General features: G+C 28.9%; 8 protein-coding genes across 10 annotated transcripts; 3 read left to right on the top strand and 5 right to left on the bottom strand.

The window, feature by feature from the left end:
- The first annotated feature begins 6 nt into the window (after window positions 1-6).
- alpha-Cat (catenin alpha) lies at window positions 7-3,670 on the top strand. The gene is made up of 4 exons (XM_027345841.2): window positions 7-2,449; window positions 2,527-3,008; window positions 3,071-3,190; window positions 3,254-3,670. The coding sequence occupies exons 1-4, from the start codon at window positions 382-384 to the stop codon at window positions 3,416-3,418; spliced, it is 2,835 nt and encodes a 944-aa protein (XP_027201642.1). The 5' UTR covers window positions 7-381; the 3' UTR covers window positions 3,419-3,670.
- Rbm13 (RNA-binding motif protein 13) lies at window positions 3,556-4,707 on the bottom strand. Its single transcript, XM_027345842.2, has 2 exons — window positions 4,543-4,707; window positions 3,556-4,483 (listed from the first exon to the last, which is right to left on the bottom strand). Exons 1-2 carry the CDS (start codon window positions 4,602-4,604, stop codon window positions 3,667-3,669), a joined length of 879 nt encoding a protein of 292 aa, XP_027201643.1. The 5' UTR covers window positions 4,605-4,707; the 3' UTR covers window positions 3,556-3,666.
- Window positions 4,708-6,312: 1,605 nt separating this feature from the next.
- LOC113795647 (uncharacterized) lies at window positions 6,313-8,084 on the top strand. Its single transcript, XM_075819615.1, has 2 exons — window positions 6,313-6,453; window positions 6,524-8,084. Exons 1-2 carry the CDS (start codon window positions 6,449-6,451, stop codon window positions 8,067-8,069), a joined length of 1,551 nt encoding a protein of 516 aa, XP_075675730.1. The 5' UTR covers window positions 6,313-6,448; the 3' UTR covers window positions 8,070-8,084.
- Window positions 8,085-8,245: 161 nt separating this feature from the next.
- On the top strand, window positions 8,246-11,735 carry LOC113797008 (uncharacterized). Its single transcript, XM_075819608.1, has 4 exons — window positions 8,246-8,297; window positions 8,385-8,400; window positions 8,466-9,980; window positions 10,049-11,735. Exons 2-4 carry the CDS (start codon window positions 8,393-8,395, stop codon window positions 11,514-11,516), a joined length of 2,991 nt encoding a protein of 996 aa, XP_075675723.1. The 5' UTR covers window positions 8,246-8,297; window positions 8,385-8,392; the 3' UTR covers window positions 11,517-11,735.
- On the bottom strand, window positions 11,673-13,177 carry LOC113795679 (uncharacterized). Its single transcript, XM_027345886.2, has one exon. The coding sequence runs from the start codon at window positions 13,047-13,049 to the stop codon at window positions 11,745-11,747; it is 1,305 nt and encodes a 434-aa protein (XP_027201687.1). The 5' UTR covers window positions 13,050-13,177; the 3' UTR covers window positions 11,673-11,744.
- Window positions 13,178-13,266: 89 nt separating this feature from the next.
- Window positions 13,267-17,721, bottom strand: LOC113795678 (cytosolic purine 5'-nucleotidase-like). Of its 3 annotated transcripts, XM_075819610.1 has the most exons (7): window positions 17,526-17,642; window positions 16,716-17,236; window positions 15,357-15,933; window positions 15,136-15,282; window positions 14,964-15,072; window positions 14,103-14,906; window positions 13,267-14,038 (listed from the first exon to the last, which is right to left on the bottom strand). In XM_075819610.1, exons 3-7 carry the CDS (start codon window positions 15,869-15,871, stop codon window positions 13,538-13,540), a joined length of 2,076 nt encoding a protein of 691 aa, XP_075675725.1. In that variant the 5' UTR covers window positions 15,872-15,933; window positions 16,716-17,236; window positions 17,526-17,642; the 3' UTR covers window positions 13,267-13,537. The 3 variants fall into 3 exon arrangements, with proteins under 3 accessions (XP_075675725.1, XP_075675724.1, XP_027201686.1); XM_075819609.1 differs by lacking the exon at window positions 16,716-17,236 and having other exon boundaries at window positions 17,526-17,721; XM_027345885.2 differs by lacking the exons at window positions 16,716-17,236; window positions 17,526-17,642 and adding an exon at window positions 16,290-16,441.
- A 307-nt stretch (window positions 17,722-18,028) lies between these two features.
- On the bottom strand, window positions 18,029-18,727 carry LOC113795644 (uncharacterized). Its single transcript, XM_027345848.2, has one exon. The coding sequence runs from the start codon at window positions 18,520-18,522 to the stop codon at window positions 18,151-18,153; it is 372 nt and encodes a 123-aa protein (XP_027201649.2). The 5' UTR covers window positions 18,523-18,727; the 3' UTR covers window positions 18,029-18,150.
- Window positions 18,728-18,871: 144 nt separating this feature from the next.
- Window positions 18,872-23,788, bottom strand: IntS6 (integrator complex subunit 6). Its single transcript, XM_027345845.2, has 5 exons — window positions 22,824-23,788; window positions 22,493-22,570; window positions 21,993-22,416; window positions 19,602-21,929; window positions 18,872-19,530 (listed from the first exon to the last, which is right to left on the bottom strand). The coding sequence occupies exons 1-5, from the start codon at window positions 22,938-22,940 to the stop codon at window positions 19,244-19,246; spliced, it is 3,234 nt and encodes a 1,077-aa protein (XP_027201646.2). The 5' UTR covers window positions 22,941-23,788; the 3' UTR covers window positions 18,872-19,243.
- Window positions 23,789-25,068: the final 1,280 nt, after the last annotated feature.

The raw sequence follows: 25,068 nt of genomic DNA, 5'->3' as shown, positions 1-25,068 counted from the left end.
CCAAGCAAGCAAGCAAAAAAAAAAAAAAAAAAATGACAGCTGCGCATCGTGGCAATATATTTCATAACAGGTTTCGTTTGAGAGTTTGTAATCGTTTGGATCAACAAAAAATTCAACTTAAAACTGTACAACCATATCTCTCTTCTTTTTCTCTCTCGAGTTCACCATCCATCCATCATTAACCTGAAGATCCCGCTTTATTGTTTTGTTTTGAGTTTTGAGTTTATTCGTCATCATCGTCTTCGGGATGTTACCATGATAACAACAACGTAGAAAATTTTCAACACTTTATGCCCTCAATTAGATAATTTTTGTTTGTAATTCCATTTCGTTTTAGTTTTGTGTTTTGATTCGATTGATATTCAATTCCCCGAAATAAAAATGCAAGCCATTCAACAAAACAACAATAATCATTATTATCATCAACCACCACCACCACCATCATCATCATCATCATCATCTCAACATCAATTTCAAATAAAATGGGATCCAAAAAACCTTGAAATTCGTACACATTCGGTTGAAAAAACATTAGAACCATTAGTTATGCAAGTAACAACATTGGTCAATACAAAAGGACCATCGAAAAAGAAAAAAGGTCGTTCAAAACGTGCACATGTTTTGGTTGCAGCGGTGGAAAAAGCAACCGAAAATTTTATTATTCGTGGTGAAGAAATTGCCTTGGAAAATCCGGATATAAAAATGGATATGTTGGGTGCTGTTGAAGAAGTTCGAAAAGCAGGTGAAATAATGAGTCAAGCATCAAGAGAATTTGCTGAAGAACCATGTTCATCAATCAAACGTAATCAGATGGTAAAAGCGGCAAGAAATCTATTATCAGCCGTAACACGTTTATTGATTTTTGCCGATATGGTTGATGTACATCGTCTAATGAAATCATTAGAAATTGTTGAAAATGATTTGGATAAAGTAAAAAATGCATCAAGTCAAGCTGAATTAATGGAATCATTTCGACAATTTGGTCGTAATACAGCTGAATTAATAAATCTAGCCGCTAAACGTCAAGCCGAATTAAAAGATCCAAAATTAAAAGAAGATTTAGCTGCTGCAAGAGCTGTATTGAAAAAAAATTGTATGATGCTATTGACAGCATCGAAAGTTTATGTTCGCCATCCGGAAATACCGGCTGCACGTGAAAATCGTGATTTTATTTATCGTCAAGTTTGTAATGCCGTAACAACAATTAGTGATGTTGCACAAGGAAAATCAAATAATCCGGATAATCTTAATGGAATCATTTATGATGGACCAGGTGAATTAGCATCAGCATTAGATGAATTTGATGATTCAATTTTCATAAATCCATTGATTTATAATGAAATAAAAAAACGACCTGAATTAGAAGAACGTTTAGAATCGATAATAAGTGGTGCAGCATTAATGGCCGATTCATCGTGTACAAGAGATGAACGTCGTGAACGTATTGTTGCTGAATGTAATGCCGTTAGGCAAGCATTACAAGATTTACTATCGGAATATATGTCAAATGCATCGAAAAAAGAACCATCAGAATCATTGAATAAAGCAATTGATCATATGACACAGAAAACAAAAGATTTACGTAGACAATTACGTAAAGCTGTTATTGATCATGTATCGGATTCATTTTTAGAAACAAATGTTCCATTATTGGTATTGATTGAAGCAGCACGTAAAGGTGATATAAACGAAGTAGAAGAAATGGCTATAATATTTAATGAACATGCTGGAAAATTGGTTGAAGTTGCAAATTTAGCCTGTTCAATGTCAAATAATGAAGATGGTGTAAAAATGGTACGGTTTGCAGCTAAACAAATTGAAACAATTTGTCCTGAAGTTATAAATGCAGCAAGAATATTAGCAACACGTTCAAAATCCAAATTAGCACAAGAAAATATGAATTTATTTCGTGATTCATGGAATAATCATGTACGAATTCTGACTGAAGCTGTTGATGATATAACAACTATTGATGATTTTTTGGCTGTTTCTGAAAATCATATACTTGAAGATGTTAATAAATGTGTTCTGGCATTACAAGAATCTGATTCGGATACATTAGATCGTACGGCAAATGTTATACGTGGACGTTCGGCACGTGTTTGTAATGTTGTCGCTGCTGAAATGGATAATTATGAACCTGGTTTATATACTGAACGTGTTTTAGAAGCTGTACAATGTTTACGTGATCAAATAATGTCAAATTTTGCTGAACGTGTATCGATTGCGGTGAATATTCTGAAGCAGAATCAACAGAATTCGAATCCAAATCAAAATGGTGATAAACCAATTGTTGATGAAAATGAATTTATTGATGCATCACGTTTAGTTTATGATGGTGTACGTGAAATTCGACGAACAGTTTTATTAAATCGTACTGTTGAAGAATTAGATTCAGAAACTGAAATTGAATATGAAGATAATAATACATATGAAACACGTTCAAAATGTAAGTATTTTTCTGATTTTGTTTGATTTGATTTTTTAATTTTGGCTTTTTCTTTCCTCATCATATCAAATCAATAGCAAGCATACATACTGATTTTGATGAATATCCCGAAATACATGGTATTAATAATGCACGTGATGCATATCGTTTAGTACCGCAAGAAGAAAAAGAAAAAATTGCCCAACAAGTTGAAACATTTCGTACGGAAAAAAATAAATTCGATAAAGAAGTTGCAAAATGGGATGATACTGGAAATGATATTATTGTTATTGCTAAACAAATGTGTATGATTATGATGGAAATGACTGATTTTACACGTGGTAAAGGACCATTGAAAACAACAATGGATGTTATAAATGCAGCGAAAAAAATTTCCGAATATGGTACAAAATTGGATAAATTTGCCAGGCAAATTGCTGAACAATGTCCAGAATCAAGTACAAAAAAAGATTTGATTGCTTATTTACAGATGATCAATCTTTATTGTCATCAATTAAATATAACATCAAAAGTTAAAGCAGATGTACAGAATATTTCCGGAAATTTAATCGTATCTGGTGTAAGTTTTTTTTTTAATTTTGTTTTGTTTTGATAAAGACTTTCTTTTTTCATTTTGATCAGTTGGATAGCGCAACAAGTCTAATTCAAGCGGCTAAAAATCTTATGAATGCTGTTGTTTTAACAGTAAAATCATCATATGTTGCATCAACAAAATATCCACGTATTAATGGACAGCTTAATGTAAGTTTCAAGGTGGTTTTTTAACTTTTTTTAAAAATTTCTATGTCGAATTTTTTCGAACAGTATCCAATATTTGTTTGGAAAATGAAAGCACCGGAAAAGAAACCATTAGTTAGACGTGAAAGACCGGATGAAATTCGTGCCAAAGTACGTCGTGGTTCACAAAAACGTAATATTGCACCAATCAAAGCATTATTAGAATTTCAAAGTAATTCTGATCGAGTTTAAATCAAAAAACAAACAAAGAATATTCCCTCCATTAATCATTTTCGATGGCCTTTTTTTCAAATCAAAAAAAATTTCGAAATCAAAAATGGCTCACAACTTTTGGTGCCTGCTTCTCTATTTTTATAATGATAATGATATATTTATGACATTTTTATTTTTATAAACGAAAAAAAAAATTTATATTTTTTTGAAGAAAACAAAAATTAAATAAAATTTTTATAGAATTTCCTTCGTGGAAATACTGAAAATCAATGTAATCGTTGTTTAGATGATGATGGTCGTTCGTATTCATTTTCATATTCAATTTCAACATGTGGTTTTTTCCTTTTCGATGACAGTTTTTTGGCGATGGTAGATTTCTTTGATGTTATTGATGGTTCTAGATCTTCAATATCATCATCGTTATCATCATCATCACTACTTTCATCAAAATCATCCGCTGCTACATATTCGGTTTGTTGTTCCGTTTCATCATCATCATCACTCATTAATTCCAATTCAAGTTCCCGTTCCGTTTCAGCATTTTCTTCTTCCATTTCTTCATTATCATCATTATTACTTAATGCTTGTTCAAATGCTTTTTGATGAAAATTATAAATATCACCATAGGTACCTTTTTTCAAACGTTCTAATAATTCTTTTTCGATTGCATTTTCTAAACGTGCTGCAATCAATGCTTTTGTTTCACGACGTCTATCACGACGTTCAATTTTTGATGCTAATGGAACGAATTTTTTCGGATTTTGCAGCTCTAATTTTCGCATACGAATTAAATATTGAGTGATTTTCGTTAAACGTTGTTTACATTTATGAATTTGATGTTTTGGCCAATAAATCAAATGTTCATCAATTTGTTGTAATGCTTTTTCATATTGTTTTGATAATTTTACTTTTTCCCATAATTTGGATGGAAATGCAGCACGTTCAATTGTTTTCATATAAAGATAACATTGTCCTTGTTCTTCACGTATAGTTGCATATTGGCTATTAGCTAATGGACAATGTTTACGGCCACAAAGACCAGATACATTATATTCATTGCGGCAAAAATTTTGTGATTTTGTTCTATGGAAAAATAAAAATGAAATTACGGTAAAAAATATTAAACAAAACAAAATTCATACTTGATCTGATATGAACAAAGTGAAGATGTCAATACACTCCAGATAACATCATCGTTTTGCATTTTGTTTTTGATAATTTTTTTCAAAAAGCAAAAATCAAACAAAAATTCACTAAAAAGAAAAACACGTGCACAATTTTCGGATTGACAGTGTTGCCATCTGATGGTCTGATTTTGTTTTGTAAAAAAATTTTCGAAAATTTTTTCAAGATAAAATAATAATACAAACATAATGAATAATGAATGCAATTAATTGAACAAAAAGAACTGAATGAATATGTAATGTACCATCATAGATAATTATTTTAAAATCATCTTTTAATAATTTAAATTCTTCATAACGACATTGTTGTTGATAATTTGTTATTGATGATCGTTGAATTTGATTTCGATTTGTTCGTCTTACAATTATTAATTTTGATGATATTAGTTGACGAATACGATAATAAATTTGATCGAATAATGATAATGATTTTTGATTAAGATAAAATAATATTAACCAAAGTATTGTGTATAATATATCACGATGAATTTTATGCCAACGATTTTGCCAACCTTCAATCATAATTCGAATGATTGTATTAAAATGTGATGAACAAACATTACATAAATGTATAATCCATAATGGTGATAATTGATTTCGTAATTGAAAATTTATATTTGAAAATTTTTCAAATGATTTTATAAATATTCGAAATCTATTTTGATCCAAAGATTTCGGTCGGATTGAAATAGCCATTAGATAACATTTTAATGTAAGAATATTCAATAATTGATGATAACAAAGTAATGACCATGTAAGTATTGAATATGAATCATAAACAAAATAAACAATTAAAAATCTAATTGAATTGAATGAAAATTTTTCAAACAATTCTTTAATTAAATTTAAACGATATAATAATAATAATAAAAATTGTATTAGTATCATTGAAATGATCCATTGATAACATCGATGATTGGATAATCGAATTTGGAAACAATCTTTTCTGGTCATCATTCGAATTAAACGATTTGAACGTGTTTGATATAGAAACCAATAACCAATAATCATAACTGGTCGTAATAAAAGAAAATTCAAATATAAATACATTGGAAATAATGTATAATGTGAATATTTTGTTCGTAATTCTTGATAATAATTGCTTGCTTGTTGTGGAAATAATGTTTCGAATACAAAAAAATTTATAACAGTATTTATGAATAAATTTAACCAACGAATCGTTCGATTACGATTATCATTCGATGATGATGATGATAACCATGGATATGGATATAATGGTATACTTAAATAACCATATGTTTGACGAAGAATATTGAACCATGGATCATTGTGGAAGATATTGTTGGTGGTGGCCGCAATCTTTGTTGTTTTGGTCGTCATGATTTTGTTCGGATCGGATCGGTTTTGGAAATTAGAATGAAATGAAATTCATTATCAACGCGACCAACCAACCAACCAGAGAAAAAGAACTTATCAATTGGAAAAATCGATTTTATCGATCAAAAATCGATTATTCAAGAATCGAAAAACTAATTAAAATTAATTGATTTCGGTTGTTGAAGAAAACAAATTATCGTTAATTGATTTCGTTAATGGAAAAAAAACGTTGAAAACAGCAAAAAATCAAAAACAACAACAAAACAAAAATTTCAAGGTCAAAATTTGAATTTTTTCCCTATTGAAATCAAGATAGATATGGCCGGATTATTGATTTTTATTATGGCCAAAGGGGTAAATATTGTTTTTGTTTCGTTACCAACCAACCGACTAATCAACAACAACAAGTGGCCACCATATTGTTGATAATCGATATCGGGTTGTTTGTTGATTTTTGGTCAAATGCTTTATTCCAAATGGCTATAAATGTAAATTGGTCGCCAAACGCTCAAATACACTAACCAAAATGAAGTAAGTAAATTTTGGATGAAAAAATTATGAAATTTTTTTTAATAAATAATTTTTTTTTCAACGTTTTTAGTAATAAAAAATCAGCATTAAAAATTAGTTTAAAAAATTGGTATCATAAATTACAATGCATTGATCTGAATTTTCTACAACAAATTACCAATTTTATTGAATTAATTACATTTTCTTATAAAAATTATAAAAGTAGTGGATTTATATTGCATCTTGGAATAAAAAAACAAACCTATGCTTATGGTCAACAAGTTTGCGGATGGTTATCATTAAAACATCAACAAAATTCTGCACAAGAAATACGAATATTATCCGGAAAATCTATCAGAAAAGTTGCTTATGGAGCAAATATGGTTGTAATATTGACTGAAAATGATGGACAAATTTATATAGCTGGTAATCATAAATATTGGCCAAAATCGGCTGATCAGAATGGTCAAGAAATGCGTTTAATATCCAAAACAAAACAATTTAAAGATATTGCTTGTGGTCATTCACATGTACTTTGTTTGGAAGATAATGGTCATCTTTATACAATCGGTTGGAATCGTTTTGGTCAATGTACATCGACAATTGAATATGATTATGAAAATTTAATCGATACTGAATTAACAAATATTCGTACAATTGCATGTGGTTGGATGCATTCACTAGCCGTAACGGATGATAATCGTTTATTTGGTTGGGGTTGTAATTTATACAAACAAATTACAGACGAAACAGATACAAAAATTACTAAACCATATTTAATGATTGCCTCATATGATGATCATTATCTATACATCAATGATAAATATGAAAATATTTCGGCTGGTGAATGTTTTACATTGGCAATTACAACTAAAAATGAAATTCGACATTTTCAAAATCATTTTTATGTTGATGATTTTAGTGTATCAAAGTTTGGTGATTCAATATCGAGAATTCAAAAAAGTAATTTTCAAGTAACCGAAATATTATCATTATCATCAGCAAATTTAACTTGTATTCTGTATGAAAATCATCAAAATTTGAGTACAATATTTTTTATTTTTGATCCACAATCATTATTATCACTGACAATGATTGAAGTAACGAATTTTCAGGAAATTTTTTACAAATTTTCAACAATACCAATAACATTTGGTTGGTGTGAAAATATTGGCCGTTATGATTCAAATCTTTATCATTATTTTATGTCCGAATCAATATCGGCTACGTTTGATTGTCCCGATTCTGAAGTAAATGATTTACGATTTGAATTTCCACATGATGATGATAATGATGATGATACGAAAAAAGGTATCCGATATATTTATGTACAACGATCATATCTACGAATGGTATCCGAATATTTTAATCGAATGTTATCGAATGAATGGAATCGACAGAAATCGATTCGAATAACAACAATATCATATGATATTTTCTATCAATATATTCAACTTTTATATTTTGGTAAAATTCAATTGAATGAACAAAATATTGAAAAATTTTTAGATTTAGCTGAATGTTTTTTAGATAAAAATTTAAAAGAATTTTGCAGAAATTATTTAAAACAAAATTCATCACAGTTTGATTCGAATGTAATGATTGAACTTTTTAGTCGTTTTAATATTGATGACTAATGAATTGAATTGATTTTTTTTCTAAATTTTAATTATGATTTAATAAAAAAAAAAGTTTTATAAAATTTTAAATTTAAAAAAAAACAATCAAAAAAGTCCGTTCATTTACAGTGTGCAAGTTTATCTGCAAATACTTTTCAACATGTAAACTTGTCAAGGAATTTTTTGTAGTTGTTGTTGTTGCATTGTCAATATCCTTTTCGAATGTTGTTTCCTGATTCTGGGAATGTGAGTGAATCATTTTCCATTTTCTATTCATTTCATTTCATTTAGTGAAAATTTGTTAAATTCTTTTTCGATTTTCTTTTTGTTCAGTTGCTAAAATGGATATGTAAGTATAATATATTTTCTTTTAATGATGTTTTCAAATGAATTTTTTGTTTGTTTGTTGATTAGTTCAAAACCATCAGCATTAAAAATTAGTTTGAAAAATTGGTATCATAAATTAGAATTTATTGATCTGAATTTCCTTCAACAAGTTACAAATTTTATTGAATTAATTACATTTTTCCAATTTGAATTGAAAAGTGGTGGATTTATATTTTATCTTGGAATGAAAAACCAAACATATGCATATGGTGAAACAGTTTGTGAATGGTTATCATTGAAACATCAAAAAAATTATCCACAAAAAATTGAAATATTATCTGGAAAATCTATCAGAAAAGTTGCTTATGGAGCAAATATGGTGGTAATATTGACTGAAAATGATGGACAAATTTATTTAGGTGGTGGTGGAATGCGTTTATTATCGAAAACAAAACATTTCAAAGATATTGCATGTGGTTATTCACATATACTTTGTTTGGAAGAGAATGGTCATCTTTATACAATCGGTTTGAATCAATGTGGTCAATGTGGTAATGGTACAACGATAAATGATTATGAAAATCTAATCGATACTGAATTAACAAATATTCGTACAATTGCATGTGGTTGGATGCATTCATTAGCTATAACGGATGATAATCGTTTATTTGGTTGGGGTTCGAATTTTTCGAATCAAATCGCAAACAATGTTGATCAAAAAATTACTAATAAGCCATTTTTAATGATGGCTCAAGGTCGCTGCAATGATAAATATGAAAATATTACAGCTGGTAAAGGATTTACATTAGCAATTACAACCAAAAAACAAATTCGACAATTCAAAAATAAAAGATTTAAGGAGGAAAATCCTTTTGGTTTTATAAGACAATTTTTTGTTGATCGAACGATTCCGAATTTTCAAATTAAATCTGATTTCAAAGTAATCGAAGTAATTACATTAGCATCAGTACATTTAACTAGTTTTGTATGTGAAACACCTCGTAAGGGTACGGAGTGTTTTATTTTTGATCCATATTCATTATTATCACCGGAAACAATTAAAGCAAAGAATTTTCGGGATATATTTTTAACACATCCAATAACATTTGGTTGGTGTGAAAATATTGGCCGTTATGATTCAAATCTTTATTATTATTTAATGTCCGAATCAATATCGGCTACGTTTGATTGTCCCGATTCGGAAGTTAATGATTTACGATTCGAATTTCCAAATGATGATGTTGATGATGATACGAAAAAATGTAGCCGATATATTTATGTACAACGATCATATCTACGTATGGTATCCGAATATTTTAATCGAATGTTATCGAATGAATGGAATCGAGAGAATTCGATTCGAATAACAACAATATCATATGATATTTTCTATCAATATATTCAACTTTTATATTTTGGTAAAATTCATCTAAATGATTCGAATGTTGAAGAATTTTTGGATTTAGCTGAATGTTTTTTGGATAAAAATTTAACCGAATTATGCAGAAATTATTTAGAACAAAATTCAACAAAATTTAAATTGAATGAAAATTACTCAAACTCTTTTTCATTTTTTTCAGTTGCTCATACTGAAACGAACTTGTAAGTATAATATTATTTCCTTCAAAAAAACAAAATAAAATTTTTATAAATTTTCTTTACATTTTTAGTAATAAAAAATCAGCATTAAAAATTAGTTTGAAAAATTGGTATCATAAATTACGATGCTTAGATTTAAATTTTCTACAACAAATTACCAATTTTATTGAATTAATTACATTTTCTTATAAAAATTATAAAAGTGATGGATTTATATTGCATCTTGGAATGAAAAAACAAACATATGCATATGGTCAACAAGTTTGCGGATGGTTATCATTAAAACATCAACAAAATTCTGCACAAGAAATACGAATATTATCCGGAAAATCTATCAGAAAAGTTGCTTATGGAGCAAATATGGTTGTAATATTGACTGAAAATGATGGACAAATTTATATAGCTGGTGATAGTTCACAATGGCCAAAATCAACTGATGATCAGAATGGTCACCAAATGCGTTTATTATCAAAAACAAAACAATTTAAAGATATTGCTTGTGGTCATTCACATATACTTTGTTTGGAAGATAATGGACATCTTTATACAATCGGTTGGAATAATTATGGTCAATGTGGTAATGGTACAACTATAAATGATTATGAAAATTTAATCGATACTGAATTAACAAATATTCGAACAATTGCATGTGGTTGGAAGCATTCATTAGCCATTACGGATGATAATCGTTTATTTGGTTGGGGTTTTAATTTATTCAAACAAATCACAAACAATGTTGGTCAAAAAATTAATAAGCCATTTTTAATGATGGCTGAAGGTCATTGCGATGATAAATATGAAAATATTTCGGCTGGTGAATGTTTTACATTGGCAATTACAACTAAAAATGAAATTCGACATTTTCAAAATCTTTTTTATGTTGATGATTTTAGTGGATCAAAGTTTGGTGATTCAATATCGAGAATTCATAAACGTAATTTTCAAGTAACCGAAATATTAACATTATCATCAGCAAATTTAACTTGTATTCTGTATGAAAATCATCAAAATTTGAGTACAATATTTTTTATTTTTGATCCACAATCATTATTATCACGAACAATGATTGAAGTATCCGATTTTCAGGAAATTTTTGACAAAGTTTCAACAATACCAATAACATTTGGTTGGTGTATGAATACTGCCGAATTCGATTTGAATTTTTATCATTATCAGATGTCTGAATCGATATCGGCTACGTTTGATCTTCCCGATTCGGACGTGAATGATTTACGATTCGAATTTCCACATGATGATGATGATGATGATAATACGAAAAAAGGTAGCCGTTATATTTATGTACAACGATCATATCTACGAATGGTATCCGAATATTTTAATCGAGTGTTATCGAATGAATGGAATCGACAGAAATCAATTCGAATAACAACAATATCATATGATATTTTCTATCAATATATTCAACTTTTATATTTTGGTAAAATTCATCTAAATGATTCGAATGTTAAAGAATTTTTGAATTTAGCTGAATGTTTTTTGGATAAGAATTTAACCAAATTATGTAGAAATTATTTGTAATAAAATTCATCACAGTTTGATTCGAATGTAATGATGGAACTTAAAGAACGATACAAAATATTGAATGACGAATGAAAGAAAAGAAAAACTGATCGCATCATATTTGTTCTGTCTTTTATGAATCCGTTTTTCAATATTTTTTTAAAAAAAATGTAATCAAAATTAATCATGATAATTTAATAATAATTAAAAAGTTTGTAAAAAAAAAATTTCTCTATGCTCTTTTGTTTATAGAATAATTTTACGAATTGGATAACCAGGACGAAATGATCCAATATAAAGTTTTCGTTGTTGATTTGAATTTTTATCCGAAGGAATTTCACTGATTTCACTTGCCCATGCTAATTGATTATTAGTTTGATAAATACATTGAATAATATGACCATTTGAATCAATTTCTAATAACATTCCACCATAAATAAAATCATCATTAATTTTGTTTAGTATTTCTAGCGTACGAAATTGTTTGGATAAACATTTTAATTTGGATATGGATGTTAAACGATAAAACCAATCAAATATCATTCCAATTAAATCCAATAAACGTACTAATAATTTTCTTATTGAAGGCCATTGCATCATATAATCAATCATCAAAGGATTATTTACTGTTCGTGGCCGTAATAATGTTATCCAATATGTTTTATCATTTAAACTTTTACGAATATTATCCGGTTCACCGGGTAATGATGTCATTAATACACGAGCATTTTGATTTTTAAATGTATATTTCCAAACAGTACGATTACCAGTTTCGGTTAATAAAAATCCACTATTATCCGATAACATTTCCAAACCATTTGGAAAGAATAAATTTGACATTAGAATATCTAGCTTACCGGTATCAGTATCATAACGTAGAATACGACCATTTGAATCTGAACTTAAAATACTGGCCATTACATATTGAAAGGAAAATTTTCTACTAACATCCGATACATATATTATATGGCCACCGGTTGATTTTTCCTGTACAGCTAAATCATCAAAAAATACACTAGTTGATCCATCTAATTCGGATGTTTTATCAATATCAAAAATTAATTCAATTTTTGGTTGTTCGGTGAAAATATTTTCCACTTTAAATATACCAAACATTGGTTCACAAACAAATAATATTCCATTGGAATCAAATCGTAAACCAGATGGACGTGATTGACGTTTATATTGATATTTTGCCATTAATTCGTCATCAATTAATTTAAATAATTTTCTAGGATTTTGATCATCATCCGTATCGATACGATAAAGATAACCATCATTCGAACCGGTAATTAATCTACCGGTTTTCGAATCATATGCAATCGAATCAGGTCCATCAATTTGAGCAACATTTTCAAATGATTTCCATTCAACTTTTTTCGTTTCAAATTGTCGTAATGTTTCTGGTAATGATACTTGCAATATTTTTGGATTAATATCCAATAAAAAATTATTTGATGATGGTGCAAATATTATTGCAATACAAATTACACCAATAACTAATGAATATTTGAAACAAAAATTGAAAATTTTCCGCATACAAAAGGCCATTTTTGTAATCGGTAAGTTGTTGTTTGGTGTTTGGTGTTTGTGAAATAATGAAGAATCAATCAACAAACCACCAACGAGTGAGCATCAAAACAAATCGATAAATCAATCATCAATCAATAACTTTCAAGGTCAACATCATCGACGATTATCGCATTTTTGTCGCTGATAAAATTTATTTATTTCTTTAAAAAAAATGATAAACATTCAATGAGAGAGCGAGAAAAAAATATACGTATTTCCGTTTCTATTTCGACAGCAACAACCAAAAGAAAAAGATTATAACAAACAAACAAAATGAAATAATTAGCGAATTATGGATGAACAATCGCAACAACAAAAAACAACAGAAATAAGAAGAAGAATTGAGTGAATAAATCAGCAATGATAATGATGATAACACAGGGAAATGAGCAAATTATATAAAATTCTGATGAAGTTTTCGTTTTTTTAGTTTCAGTCATTTTTTTTCGTTTCTTCCAATGATTTTTTTATAAAGATTTATCTTTATATTCATCATTTTGATCAGAATTTGATGAATGATCAGTATCTTCATCATCAGTATCATGATGATGTGTAATTGCTTTTGGTGTTTCAGCAAATAAATGTGGTACTGAATTTTGATGTGATATTTTTTGTGATTGTACTTTTTCAACTATTTGTCCAATTGATCGTTGTCGATCAAAACGATCGATCATTGATGGTGAACCTGAACGTTCATTATTATTATTATTAGCAGTATTATTATTGTTGTTGTTATTGTTAATTAATTCACCAGAAGATTCATTAACCTCTAATTTCTGTTCGATTAATTGTTTATTACGATCGATAATATTATTATTCATTGTTAAATTGGTTACGTTGAATAATTCATTATTATTATTGTTGATTGTTGTTGTTGTTGTTCCATCAAAACTGGCTTCCATTGATTGACTATCCCATAGATTAAGGCTATCATCATTTTCATGTTCAACAGTTGATTCATGTGCCATCTTGTTTAAGAGAAAAAAGGAGGATTTTTATTTTTGTGTTAAAAAAAGAATAAATAACACTTACCAACATTGGTGGTGCACGAAACATATAGCTAAACGGATAATACATTAGATTCAAAAATGTACTTGAATAAAGATCAGCAAAACGACAAAGTTGATTAGCAAAATGTGTTTGTCTTGAACCACAACGAAATATACTACCCAATATACCATAACTCATATCCAATTCATGAATTGTTTCACGAATTTGATTTCGTACTTCTTTTATATCCGGTTTATCACGTGAACTTGAATCCATATTTACATACATATCGCCCAATTTTACATCCAATTCATTTAAACGTTCAAACAGTAAACGCTTGTTCATCCATATATCTAATTCTTTTTGTAATTCTGGTACGACCAAAAATGTACGCCAACCACGTCGTTTTTTCGATTTAAGAATATCACCATATATATGATCGCCAATATAAAGTACATCTTTACCTTTGGCACCAATCAATTCGGTAAATACATCACAACATCCACCTGAATATACTTGTCCTGGTTCGAATGGACCAGTTGGTGTACCAATTTGTAATGCACCAGTATTTACATCAATCTGCCGTAGAATAGTACCTTCATCAAAAAATAATGGTTTACGTGCATCAACAACAATAAAATCAAAATATGATTTCCATGGACGATTTTTTGCCGATGGTACTTGAAATAGATAATCCATAACTTTTTCCGTATAATTATAACCAGAATTTGTTAATAAAAATATTTTCTTTCCATTTTCATGCATTCGATCCAATAATAATGGAAGACGATGATCTTGATGTATATATCGTTCAATATTATTCACTGTTTTTTCTTTCAATGAACCCTATTTGATGAAGAATATTTTTGAAAAAGTTAAATTAATCAATGAAAAAAAAGATACCTTTACATGAACCCAATCAAATGCTGATCGTACATCTTGAAAAATACTTTTATATGACATGAATAGATTTCCAGCTTTAGCTTTAACACCATGATGATTTTCTTTGACTCTGTTGTCAAGGATAATTCATTAAAAATTTGAAGAAAAAAAAATTTCTCATCAAAAAAAATACCTTATATAATCAGGTGAATTGGAGAAAAAATCAATAACACATGCTAATAGATAAGTTTCTGGTTGTGCAAATAATGTATTCAATACATAAATTCTTGATTCATCTAATTGTACAAATTTATTTGGATATATGGCATATATTTCTGAACTGTGTATATAGTAAATAAATAAATAATGATTATAAAAAAATGAAATTTATAAATAATTTATAAAAAATCTTACGTTTTAAGAAATTGAAAACCAAATACAGCAACTAAAATATTACCATATGGATCAACTTTTAATAGATTACCAGTTTCAGTATCAAACCAAAGACCACGTACAGGAAATGTTGGATCAAATATAAATGCATCAATATCAGCTGGATAACCCATTTTAATAAGTCGTTCTTTTACTAGATCAAATGATAATGCTTCAAAATCTGGTGTTTTATAAACAGCCAATGTATAATCCATATCGAAACCAAAAAATTTTATCTTTTCTAAATGCATTGAACGATTAACAAATATTCTTTGCATATTAAAACGACGTTGATGTTTACGTGATGCATTTGCAACAAGACCACCGGTTGTATTCATTAATGTTGATGTTGTAGAATGACCACCATTTATCAATTGCGTTGGACATTTATTCGTTGTTGCCGTAGTCATTATCATTGATGAATCGTTATCATTATTATTGACGACGTTTATTGTTGTTGATTGATTATTTTGTGCTAATAAACATTTTGAATCCATGATGATTTGTGATTCCAACGACGATGATGATGATGATTTGATTGAATATTTAGTGATGAAAACTTTTTCAAAAACGAAAAAAAGAAAACAAAAATTATTGAGAGAAACAAAAAAAAATCGAACGTTTTCAAACTCATTCGAAAAATCGAATGCAAAAACAAAAAAAAACATTCGATCGAACGATTGAATGATTAAATCATGAAAACTGAAATGTTACACCTGAAAATGTTACTTTGTAATTAATTTCTTTCTCTCTTTTTTTCCTCGACAACAACAACAAATCTATGAAGTAATTTCAGTAAATCAAGGACATTGATGGAAAACTACCATCATCATGATAATTTTGAAAAGAAAAAAAAATCAAAGAAAACTTGTTTTTCTTTCACTTTTTGAAAGAAAAATTTTCCATATTCATTACCGCGTAATTAATAACAAATTGCCCCCTTTTACAGAAGGAAGCCAAATGATTTTTGTTGATCGAAAGAAAAAAAGAGAAACGAAAACTCAAAGATTTTGTAATTTTGTTCAACAAACTTCGTTTTTACAACAAAAAAAAATTATTCAATGATGATGATGTTGGTGGTAAAAAAAAGTACATAATCAAAAAAAAAGAATTATTTTTAGAATATGCTAATGACGATGATCATGCATGATGATGATGATAGATTTGATGATGATAGAATGTAACGAAATCAAATGTAAACAAACTCAATTATCATCATCAACAATGATGATGATGATGGGAAAAAATCGTTTGTCAAAATATTGATGATGAGGGATGGCAAGAATATTCTTTGGTTTCGCTTTTTGATTTCTGATTCTTGAATAGGAAAGCATTATTTACCCGTTATTTACAAAAATCTTGTGCTGTTCTTGTTGGTCGTTTTAAACACAAGGCCCAATGGATGTTGCTAAATTGTTTATGGAACACGTTTTTTTTCCTCTAAATATAATCAAAATGATGCTTTCAAGCAGGGAAAAAACTTGTTATCAATTTTGCACAATCAAATTAATCTCTCTCAGCTGATAATTAATGAATTGATGGATGAATGGATGGATTACGAAGGAAAAAAATTTCTCAATATTTTCAAGTCAGTGTTTCAAGAGTCAATCAGTGTTTTGATTGTTTGCGAAAGTCGTAGCGGTGATGAATGGTGGTGGTGTGTGATTTTCAGTAAAGAATTTTCAAAGTTAACAACGAAATGAAAACAAAATTGAAAAGAGAATTTGAACAGGCAACATTAACAACATTGACAGTTTTACGCGAACAGACAAAAAAACGAAAGATGCTTATATAGATGGATGGTGGATGTGGGTGTGACATCGACAGTGTGATAGTGGTGGTGGTGGTGGTGGGCAGGAAATCTATATAGAAAGGAAAAGAGGAAGTGGAAAAAATAAAAGACGGAAACGAGAAACAAAGGTAGAAGCATTGTGGAATGTGTGGTGTGATGTGATGTGGTTGATGTTGATGGAATTCGAATGTGTTCAAAACATTCGAATTCGGAACAAATTTTTTTTTGTTGCAAATTTTCAATTTCTGGTTTTTGGTTTTTCTCTGAATTTTGTTATTTCGAAACAATCATCATCATTATCATCAAAACCAGAAATGACAAAACAAAAGAAATTTTAATATGAAAAAAAATTGACTTACACGATGATGATAATAATGTTGTTTTCATCATCATCGTCATCGTAGATGTCAATGATATAAATTGATGATGATGATTTCGTAATTCATTTTTGATTACATTTCTAACCATCATGATGATCATTATTCTTGATTCTTCATTATTATTCAATGTTTGAATTTTTGATTCTTGAATTTCCAAAGATTGATTTCCGGTCATCTCATTTTTGCCATCAAATCATCGTCCAATGCAAATTCACAATCAACAACAACAAGAAATTCAATCAGCTGATGTGAATGTCTAAAAAAAGAAGGAAAAAAATTTTTTGTTTTTCAAGGATAACACAATCATCATCATCGATATTATCATCAATGTGAAAAACAACAATCATTCTATACTCCTACTTTACCATTCATTCATCATCATCATTACCTATTGCTCATTTTATTTTATCGAGGTGCGGTGGTTGGTTAGTGTTAAGAGAGGGATAAAAAAAAACTTGTTTTGAATTCATTAATTCAATTCAATTCAGATTAGATCAACAAAAACACACTCTCTCTGTGTGTTTATCAAACAAATTAATGACCAATATTTGGTGCGAAAAAAGAAACTTTTTTTTTAATCAAGATTTCAATTTTAATCAAATAATTATTCTATAACTATCATATTATCATCATATTTTTCATTTGATATTGGCATTTCAAGACATTGTTGTTGTTGTTTTGATCGATGATAATCATAAGGTTGATTATAATCATCAAATGTTTTTAATGTAAATGGTTTTAATGTTTTCATTTTTGTTGTTGTACGATTAAATTGATCGGTCCAATATAGACAAAAAATTGCCATTAAAACAAAACAAACGGTTAATATTAATCCAACAGTAACGATTGCAACATTAATTTCTCTATTAGGTAATTCATCGGTTGTTTGATTATGATGATGATGATGATGAATATGTTTGGTTGTTATTATCGTTGATGATAATGTTGTTAGAATAGTGGTCGATTTATTCAACATTTCTTTTTTCCCAAATTTTCTATTTTTTTTTCTCTCCGTTCGTTTTCAAAAAAAAATTCGTTTTAAAATATTTTTCAATTTAAAATTTTTTAAATTATTCTTATTTGAATTGAAAATTTAATTTACAAATTTACAAAAAAAAAAATTTCTAAATTAATTAAATAAAATTTACAAAAAATTGAAAAAAAATCCTGAGATCACAGTTTGAATGTTTGATTACAACATTTATGAATGGTATGTTCGGAATGTTCGAAACAGAAAAAAAAAACATTCGAATTCGAATGTTTTGTTGATGACGATGATGACAAACATCAAGATATTGCAAAAATCAATAAGGTGTAAAATGATATTCTTTTCCTTTTTTTATTATTATTCACATTTTAAAAAAAAACTAATAAAATGATTTTTGTTTTTTTGATTTGATTTGATATTATTAAACATGATGATGATGATGATGGATATTAAACAAAAGAATACAAAAAGTAAACAAACAAAAAGTGAAGAGGAAAAAAACAGAAAAGATGATGATGATCATAAAAAAAAATTAAATGTAACAATCAATCGATAGGTCAATTTGATTAAGTGACAGCAAAAAAAAACTTGTCCATTTTCGATCCAAAAACAAAAATAAATAAAATTCACATTTGAAAGAATTTTGAAGATCATCATGAAAGTGAATCATCACAGTGAATAAAACAATCACACCACAAACATATCATCATCATTTATTTGTGGTAACTGTAACAACGGCTGGTGATGTAGAGATCGTTGTATTGGTCACTGCTGCTGTTGTTTGATTATTTGTTGTTGTTGTTGTGGCCATCATCCTTGGATTACTATTATTAATAATATCCAATGCATATTGTACACGAATACCAAAATGATTATTCAATATCTGTATGATTGATGTCATTTTAAAACGTTGTGCATATGATACTGATTCAAATAATAAACGATCAGCAAATAAACCTTTTTGTGTTGATATTATTTGTATCAATGATTTTGAATCTGAATTCCCGGTGGAAAGAAAAAATTAAAATTATCATCTGAAATGAACTTTCTTTTTTCAAAACACTTACCTTTCATTCGTACAAAATGTAAAGCTGATTTTAATTTTTCATTTTCTTCTTTACTAAATAAATAACCACGATTTGGATTAAAACCATTTCCAGTTGAAAAAAATCCAAAATGTTTAGCTCCACTCATCATCATCGTATTACCACCACCAACACTATTACCATTAATTAAATGTTGATTTAATTTTGGAAATGGATTCGAACCAGTAGAAACGGGCTGTTGTGGTTGTTGTCCATTACCATTCGATATTATTGGATGAATAGATTTTGCCGATTGTTGTTGATTATGATTCGGAAAAATTGATCCACTAAATCCTGTTGGTCTATTTGCAATTGGTTTGAATAGTTGTTGTCCATGACCAGGATAGTTATTGATAATTAATGGTGGTTGTTGTTGCTGTTGTTGTTGTGAAGATAAATGATAACCAAATGCACCTCTAATCGTTGTTGAATCACCGGGATTATTTTTACCTATAATCATATTGCTGTTACCATTGTTAATTGTTTTCATATTTGATTTCATCATTGTTTGTGATGATGATTGTTGAAGTAATTTTTGATGATTAACTTGATTATTATTATTTGATAATTGCTGTTGTTGTTGAGATGATAATGGTGTTGTTGTTGTTGAACCATTTACCACTGTTTGATACATTTGATTTTGATTATTTGAATTTGGTGGTGGATAATTACCACCACTGAAATATGGATTTGGTGATGATAATTGTTGTTGCTGTTGTTGAGGTGACATCATATATTGTTGAGGTGGTGTCGGTGGTGGTTGATTAAACATTAATGGTGATGGTGAACGAGATCTTGTATAAGAATAATCTTTTGGTATTGGACCTGGTTTTCTTCGTTGTTTGATTGATGGACCACCTTGTGCCATTGATGGTAATGATCTTTTCATTCCTTTTGGTTGTCCATCACCACTATTATTATTTGGTCCACCATTTCCACCACCACCATTATTCGATAATTCAATATCAGCTTCATCAATAATCATTGGATTTTTCTTATCCAATTTGAATGGATTACCAAACATATGTTGTCGACTTGGTGCAGCTTCCAATTCTCTTAATGGTGGCTGTTTCTTTTTCAAATATTCTTGATAATTACCCATTTGACTTACGGGTAGATTAAATGTTTGATCTTCATCCATTGTAAATTTTGCCAATGACATTTGTTTTTGAAAAAATATCTGTCGTATTTTATTTGCTTGTCGTAATAATTCATTACGTGGTATATCAGCTGGATTACGATAAAATGATGTTTTATATTCTGAATATGGACGATCTTTATATCGAACAATAAAACCATTAAAATCTTGAAATTCATATGGTCGTTGTGCGAATGTTCGTTTCAATGATGGATTTGAACAATAAAGATTATTAATTGTTTTACGATTATGATACATTAAACTAAAATGATTTGTTGAAATACGTGGCCATTCAATATTGATTGGTTTATGTTGTCCCATTGATGATGTTAGTTTATCAAATTCTAATTTGGCCATATTTTTTTGTTTTTTTATTATATTATTTAGATTTACAGTTGCATATAATTCCATATTTTCGGGTATTAAATTTGGTGCACCCATTCGTTGTAATGCTCGTCGTAATGATGTTGCATAATAAACAGGCATACCTTTCAAATAATTATCAAATTGTTGTCGCCATTCACGTGTTGGTTTGCCTTGTAATTGTTTAAATAATTCTTCTAATAATGGTAATAACATTGGATAATTATAAGGCAATACAAATAGATTAACACATGCTAAATTTGTACTAGCTTTCAAATAACCAAATGGTTGTCCAAATTCAGAATTTCTTTGACTATTCGAAACAAATACCTGCCATGCAACATTTGGCTGTTTTCTTGCTAATATAAAATTTGTTAACGGGCTTGGATCAAGCTCATATTTATCGAAAGGCAAATTTTCAATCACAGTTGGCTCAGAATTTGTACAAGTAAATCTTATTATTGGTTGTGCTGTACGTGGTTGTAAACTTGGAATGTTTGAATCAGGCCAATATGATTCAGGTATTGGCCAATGTCCAACTGAATAACCTTTTGTTGCTGGTCGAACTAATATCATATTTCTTGTACATTGCCATGAACGATCAAAATTATTATTATTATTAGTATTTATAGTTTTTGTTTCTTCATTAACCCCATTAATCGAAGATGATGGCGGTGGTGGTGGTTGTATCATTGGTGGATCAGGACCAAATTTTTCAAATTTTACCATTACACCATGATGTAATCGGGCTAGTATATAATCAACCGACCAATATATTTCATTTTTTGATGTTACACTAAATGAACGACCTATTAAAAAAAACAGAAAGAATTAAATGTCAAACTAACAATTATAAATTATCAAAAAATTACCTCCAGTTTCTTCACAAAGTTGATTAATTGGTGATGGATCACAGCCAACTGTTTGTACTAATTGTGTTTGATCATTACGATAAATACCATTAAAACGTAATACAATTGAAAATAAACGTTGATCCCAACGAAATGGTTCGATTGTAAATTCTGAACCAGGGCAACTTGATGCCGGTATTACTAATTCATCTTGTACATTATTTAATGTTGAAAATTTACCACCATCGGTCATCAATATAATAACAGCTGGTTCTAAAAAATATGGACAACGACCCATACCATATGTATCGATACCGGATTGCATACGATTAACATTTAAATAATCAAATGAATTTTTCAATGCTGTATTCATTGTTGTTAAACCGGTGGCTGATAGATTTTTTAATTCATTTACAAATACTGCATGTGTTTCTTTCCAGCCAGCCTATTTTCAAGAGAGATAAAATCATAAGTCATCAAACAAACAAACAAACAAAGCAAAAACATTGAATAATCCAAACCTTTATATTGTATGGTGTTTCATCGAATGTAAACAACATATAACGATCACCGCGTGCTGCAATATCTTTTTGTCGATTCTAAAATTGAAAATAAAAATGAAAATTCAAATAAATTAATTCTTGAATGATTTCCGAAAAAGAAAACAAAAAAATTCAAAAACAATCAACTAGCACCATCTATATTGAAAAACATTGAACTAAATGAATTCAAATTTCATTTTGGAGCCAAAATATTTTCGGCTATTTTGGACATTCATTTTTCAACATTCGAATTTTTTGTTTATCAATTTTTTTTTTATTTCAAAAATCAAATAATTCAAATAACAATTACCTTAATAAAACGTTCAACAGTTTCTTTTGTTATATCTAATAATGTTTGTTTTGCACCCGAATGGGTACGTTGATTCATTGAACCGCTTGTATCGATTAAAAATACGATTATGGTCATGACGATTTTCGATGATGATGATTATGATGAAAAAAATGATAATAATAATAAAATAATAATGATAACATTGAAATATATTCACAAAACTTGAAGATCATATGATGATAGAAATAGTGTGAGATTCTATCTCCAAAACGAAAAATTCATTCAATTCAATTGGATCATCGAAGAAGATTTATTTGAGAAAAGAATAAACTACAAAACAAAAAGTTACAAAAAAAAAATTACAAATTTAAAGAAAGAAGCAAAAAAATTTTCGAATGTTTTTTTTTGATTTTTGTAATTTTTTTTTTAAAGTGTTCGAAATTTTAATGCGCATAGGCAAATCGAACGATAACGTCGCGACTATCGTAACACACACAGAACATCGGCAAACACTATTAACACAATTATGGCTTGTGTTTATGCGATAACGCCAAAGCAAAGTAACGAAATTAGAGACACACAGAGAATGAATGAAAGAGAGAGAGAAAGCACCCGATATGATCACGACCAAAGCAATATGAAATCTGTTCGGTTTCTTTTTTTTCTCAATGTTTTTTTTTCATCATCATCATCATTTTTTGGCTAAAATGAAAAAAATTGATTTGGCCAGGCCTTTTTTCCTCTCGTTCTTCACATTTGATATTAACTTGTTTTTTTTCTCAGTACATGTATTACTCCTCATTCGAATTGTAGAAGCAAAATGAAAACTGTTGGTATACGGATCCTTGTAGAAGAAGAAGAAGAAAAGAGCTTATTTTGGGAGGTAAAGCATCGAGTTATGAAGGATTTTGTGTGTGTGTGCTGGCCATTTCTCATCATTAAAATATGCCACTACTATTATTTGGTGAAAAATTGATACGCGTACCATGTTGTTATGCGGGGCCCTTGTAAAAGTTTTTTTTTCCAATTGTAGTGTGGTCACAATGGAAAACATAATGCCAATTTAGTTCGGTCGTTACGATGAAAAAAACCATTGTGACTATTACCCTCGAAAAACAAAAAAAAATTTCCTTCCATTTTTATCCATTGACATAAATTGATTATTTGCTTACGGTTTTTTTTCCTATTGGATTGCGCATGATCATCATTTTCCAATTTTTTTTTCTGTCGTCGTCGTCGTCGTTGTTTTTAGGCATTTTTATCAAAAAAAGATTGGAAAAAAAGGGAGAAAGAAAGATAACAACAACAAAAACATAGCATACTTGAAATCGGATTCAGATGAACAACGAAAAAAGAAAAAAAAACCGGATATTTTCAACATTTTTTTGATTCGGATAATATCCCTATAGCGAATGATTCCTGTAGATATATGAATCTTTGTTCAACACCTTTCGTGTTTCTTCATTGGAAAATCTCTATTTTTTTTTTTTTTGCATATTGAAATGAATGAATGATGGAAATATGTTTGAGAGAGAGAAAAACACATTGTGAATCTATTAATGAATTGAAGGGGGAAAAAAAGATTTCGTTCGCTCGCAATTAACATCGATTCTCATCTAAGAATGAATCATCTCTGTTCCTGAGAAGGTGATGAACGAATCATTAGAAAAAATAAAAGATTCGAATCGATTGTGATAATCGATTGTCTTTGGGTGTGAGTGTGTGATGTAAGGTGATGAACGAATTTGTCAAATTCGTTCGATTTGGATTTTCGAATGAATTTAATTTCAAAAGCAAAATTGAATTTGTTGATCATCATTATCATCGATTGATGATGAATATGGTAAGAAAAGGAGAGAGAGAGAGATACAGAGGGAAAAACTACTTGTAAAAGGAATGGAGTAGAGTGGAGTGGGGTGGTGGGAGAGAAAAGGTTGAAATTGAAAATCCCGAAAAGAAAAATTACGAAGAATGGAAAAAAATGGAGTCGTTCATCATCATCCTCGTCGTCGTATATATGTGTGAAACCAACCAAACAAAACGAAAGGGACGCGAAAGATGAGCCACCATTTACCACCACCACCACAACGCGATTGATAATGTTTTTTTTCTTTCGTAAAACAAATGAAAAATAGGAAAGAGAAAACGAAGTTATCCGGTAATAATGATGATGACAAAAAGTTTTTTTCTCTTGATCAAATCGAATTTGAATAAAAATTTGATTTTTAATTTTTTTGTTTTGTTTTTGGCCAGGTGAATTTGG

The sequence above is a fragment of the Dermatophagoides pteronyssinus genome, unplaced genomic scaffold (assembly GCF_027571235.1).
Source record: "Dermatophagoides pteronyssinus isolate colony J.1.1.1.1 unplaced genomic scaffold, Derpt_VIB-CSIC_2022.12 sq0004, whole genome shotgun sequence".
NCBI lineage: Eukaryota > Metazoa > Arthropoda > Arachnida > Sarcoptiformes > Pyroglyphidae > Dermatophagoides > Dermatophagoides pteronyssinus.
This window is presented reverse-complemented; position numbering and strand designations above follow the sequence as displayed.

Excerpts from the sequence above, each read along its gene's own strand:
- LOC113795678 (XM_075819609.1), bottom strand. The coding sequence starts at position 17,721 with ATGACCGGAAATCAATCTTTGGAAATTCAAGAATCAAAAATTCAAACA. Across the intron at positions 15,283-15,356 it reads GGTTTTCAATTTCTTAAAAC|TTCAGAAATATATGCCATAT; the intron begins GTAAGATTTTTT and ends CTATATACACAG. Across the intron at positions 15,073-15,135 it reads AATTCACCTGATTATATAAG|AGTCAAAGAAAATCATCATG; the intron begins GTATTTTTTTTG and ends CCTTGACAACAG.
- alpha-Cat (XM_027345841.2), top strand. The coding sequence starts at position 382 with ATGCAAGCCATTCAACAAAACAACAATAATCATTATTATCATCAACCA. Across the intron at positions 2,450-2,526 it reads ATATGAAACACGTTCAAAAT|CAAGCATACATACTGATTTT; the intron begins GTAAGTATTTTT and ends TCAAATCAATAG. Across the intron at positions 3,009-3,070 it reads GAAATTTAATCGTATCTGGT|TTGGATAGCGCAACAAGTCT; the intron begins GTAAGTTTTTTT and ends CATTTTGATCAG.
- IntS6 (XM_027345845.2), bottom strand. The coding sequence starts at position 22,940 with ATGACCATAATCGTATTTTTAATCGATACAAGCGGTTCAATGAATCAA. Across the intron at positions 22,417-22,492 it reads AAACACCATACAATATAAAG|GCTGGCTGGAAAGAAACACA; the intron begins GTTTGGATTATT and ends TCTTGAAAATAG. Across the intron at positions 19,531-19,601 it reads ACATTTTGTACGAATGAAAG|ATTCAAAATCATTGATACAA; the intron begins GTAAGTGTTTTG and ends CCGGGAATTCAG.
- Rbm13 (XM_027345842.2), bottom strand. The coding sequence starts at position 4,604 with ATGCAAAACGATGATGTTATCTGGAGTGTATTGACATCTTCACTTTGT. Across the intron at positions 4,484-4,542 it reads CTTTGTTCATATCAGATCAA|AACAAAATCACAAAATTTTT; the intron begins GTATGAATTTTG and ends ATTTTTCCATAG.
- LOC113795644 (XM_027345848.2), bottom strand. The coding sequence starts at position 18,522 with ATGTTGAATAAATCGACCACTATTCTAACAACATTATCATCAACGATA.
- LOC113797008 (XM_075819608.1), top strand. Across the intron at positions 9,981-10,048 it reads GCTCATACTGAAACGAACTT|TAATAAAAAATCAGCATTAA; the intron begins GTAAGTATAATA and ends TTACATTTTTAG.
- LOC113795679 (XM_027345886.2), bottom strand. The coding sequence starts at position 13,049 with ATGGCCTTTTGTATGCGGAAAATTTTCAATTTTTGTTTCAAATATTCA.